The 2,462-nt window shown below is 47.0% G+C and overlaps 1 protein-coding gene across 1 annotated transcript; it reads left to right on the forward strand.

Moving 5' to 3' along the window:
- Positions 1 to 239: 239 nt before the first annotated feature.
- On the forward strand, positions 240 to 2,230 carry LOC140607454 (C-C motif chemokine 7-like). The gene is made up of 3 exons (XM_072782184.1): positions 240 to 398; positions 1,137 to 1,254; positions 1,683 to 2,230. The coding sequence occupies exons 1-3, from the start codon at positions 323 to 325 to the stop codon at positions 1,786 to 1,788; spliced, it is 300 nt and encodes a 99-aa protein (XP_072638285.1). The 5' UTR covers positions 240 to 322; the 3' UTR covers positions 1,789 to 2,230.
- The last annotated feature ends 232 nt before the right edge of the window (positions 2,231 to 2,462 follow it).

Raw genomic sequence — 2,462 nt, forward strand, 5'->3', positions numbered from 1 at the left:
GTAAGAGTCATAGATCACATACTGCCTGGGCATAGCCCACACCTCACATACCAGCCCTGAGTTTGGATGGCAAGCAGGCCAACATCAATCACGCCTTCTCTCTCATTTCCTAATATCTTCCCCAGGGCAGGGCAATGGCTCAGCTGATGTACTCTTCCACCCTGTGATTCATTTAGAACGAACTCCTGTTACCCACTCACTTTCTTCCTGTTTGCTCGTATAAAAGGCAGGCAGAGCCGCCAGAGGGGCCAGAGGAGCAGAGAGGCTGAGACAACACAGAAACCTCCAGCTCTCACATCCAAGCTCCCTGCTCTCCACCGACATGAAGGTCTCCGCAGCGCTCCTCTGCCTGCTGCTCATAGCCGCCGCCCTCACCACCCAGGTGCTCACCCAGCCAGGTGAGCCCCTCTCTCTTTTGTTTTGAAGCCCATCACCACATCTCTGGCTTCTCATGGGCCACCAGAGCAGGAGCATCACCCACAGCTCCATTTCCAAGATCAGGAAAGTCAGAGAAGGACAAGGAGGAAGGCTGATCACACAGGTGCTCCCGGGAATTTCAGCCATGGACACCAAATCCAGTCCCTTCCAGGGTTCCAGCTCTGCACTCATGCCCCTAGTGCAGATACTACTCTGGGTCCTTGTAGCAGTGTTTGGGGAACTGGGGTGATCGAAAAGAGGGGGCCTCTGGTGGAGGGTGTGCAGAGTATTTCCAGATGTGGTGGAGGGGAAAGAAGGAGACAAGAATCTGAACTGTGCTTCATTCAGTCCAGCACCCTAAGACAGGGCTCTGCAGAGGCAGCGGGTATTAGGGAAACTCATGACCAGGCGTAGATTGCTCAGAGCCTAGAGGGGGACCCATGGTTTCGGTCGCCCTGTCCTGAGGATTAGACTATTCTATGAGCCCCTCCTAACAACAACCCAGAGTTGTCGCCAGTTTCTCTTCTCCTCTCAATTAGCAGTCATATCCTTCCGTTTTACAGTCCATGACAGTAAGACTGAAAGTTTTATGGCAGAAACACAGGACTTAGGGTGGGTGATTTCCCTTTCTTTGACTCTCCTCCTTACCGTTCCCTCCTTTATAAATAGAAAGTCCCAGCACACACCTTAAATAGCCTTTGTTGTTGTTGTCTCAACAGACGGGATTAATATCTCAACCACCTGCTGCTATAGATTTACCACTAGGAAGATCCCCATCCAGAAGCTGAAGAGCTACAGAAGAATCACCAGCAGCTATTGTCCCCGGGAAGCTGTGATGTGAGTGAAGCCATAACCACCCGCACTCAACACTTGGTCTTGAGTTTTGCTCCCAGGCAGTGGATAGGGTTATTATCAGACTGAGTTGGAATTTAACCCTCAGGTGCTTAGACCATCTCTAATCTAATCCTAGAAATCTTCCTATGGGAAAAGTAAATTCAAGAAAATAGAGACTTCCCATTTATAGCTCTTTGTCCAGGCGTTAGCTCAGATGTCAGTTCCTTCATCCAGGAGAGAAGATGGCTTTACCTGGGGCAGCAAAAGCAGCTGCTTCACCTGAGTTTCCTTCCTTCCTCCCCTATCACCCCAGGCTAATGGGCTAGCCAGTTAGAGGGCCTCCATCACCACAAACTAATGGGCCATAAAGTGGGTTACACTACCAGGTTGAATCTTCAAGCACTCCATCTAAATACCCTCTCTTCCCACAGCTTCAAGACCAAACTGGCTAAGGACATCTGTGCTGACCCCAACCAGAAGTGGGTCCAGGATCACATGAAGTACCTGGACAAGAAAACCCAAGCCCCAAAGCTGTGAACAGTCATGCGCACAATGAAGCCAAGCCAATGTCCAGGAAACAATTTATATTCCCTATCCTTTCCAACATACCTTCTGAGATTATTCTACTACAATTCTAAGGAATATGAGATTTGTGCAATAATGTGAACCACAGTTTTCTTAAGTAATGTTTTATGTCTTCTAAGTTGTTAATATTTTAATTTAATGTGCTCTGGAATCGAATGTGTTTTAAATGTAAACCCTTGGATATATCACATCACTTTAGCCCCCTAAAAACTGAAGGATGCTCTCTTTTCTACCTCACTATAGTATTGCGAAGATCCTTGCAAGAATCAATGCAAATATACATATATTTAATTTTTAAGAGGGGATGTCCCTATGAAACCATAATGTTATTGTAGAACTGAATATTTATGTATGTACAACTCTTGAATTTTCACATAAAATATATTTTGGATAAGACTTGACTTCGATGGCTTTTTATTTATTTAATTTATTTATTCATGATAAACACACGCACACACACACACACACACACACACACACACACACACAAAGGCAGAAGGAGAAGCAGGCTCCATGCAGGGAGCTCGACGTGGGACTCGATCCTGGGTCTCCAGGATCACATCCTGGGCCAAAGGCAGGCGCTGAACCGTTGAGCCACCCAGGGCTCCCCCTTTGATGGCTTTTTA

The sequence above is a fragment of the Canis lupus genome, chromosome 16, assembly GCF_048164855.1.
Source record: "Canis lupus baileyi chromosome 16, mCanLup2.hap1, whole genome shotgun sequence".
NCBI lineage: Eukaryota > Metazoa > Chordata > Mammalia > Carnivora > Canidae > Canis > Canis lupus.

Excerpts from the sequence above, each read along its gene's own strand:
- LOC140607454 (XM_072782184.1), top strand. The coding sequence starts at position 323 with ATGAAGGTCTCCGCAGCGCTCCTCTGCCTGCTGCTCATAGCCGCCGCC. Across the intron at positions 399-1,136 it reads CCAGGTGCTCACCCAGCCAG|ACGGGATTAATATCTCAACC; the intron begins GTGAGCCCCTCT and ends TTGTCTCAACAG. Across the intron at positions 1,255-1,682 it reads TGTCCCCGGGAAGCTGTGAT|CTTCAAGACCAAACTGGCTA; the intron begins GTGAGTGAAGCC and ends CTCTTCCCACAG.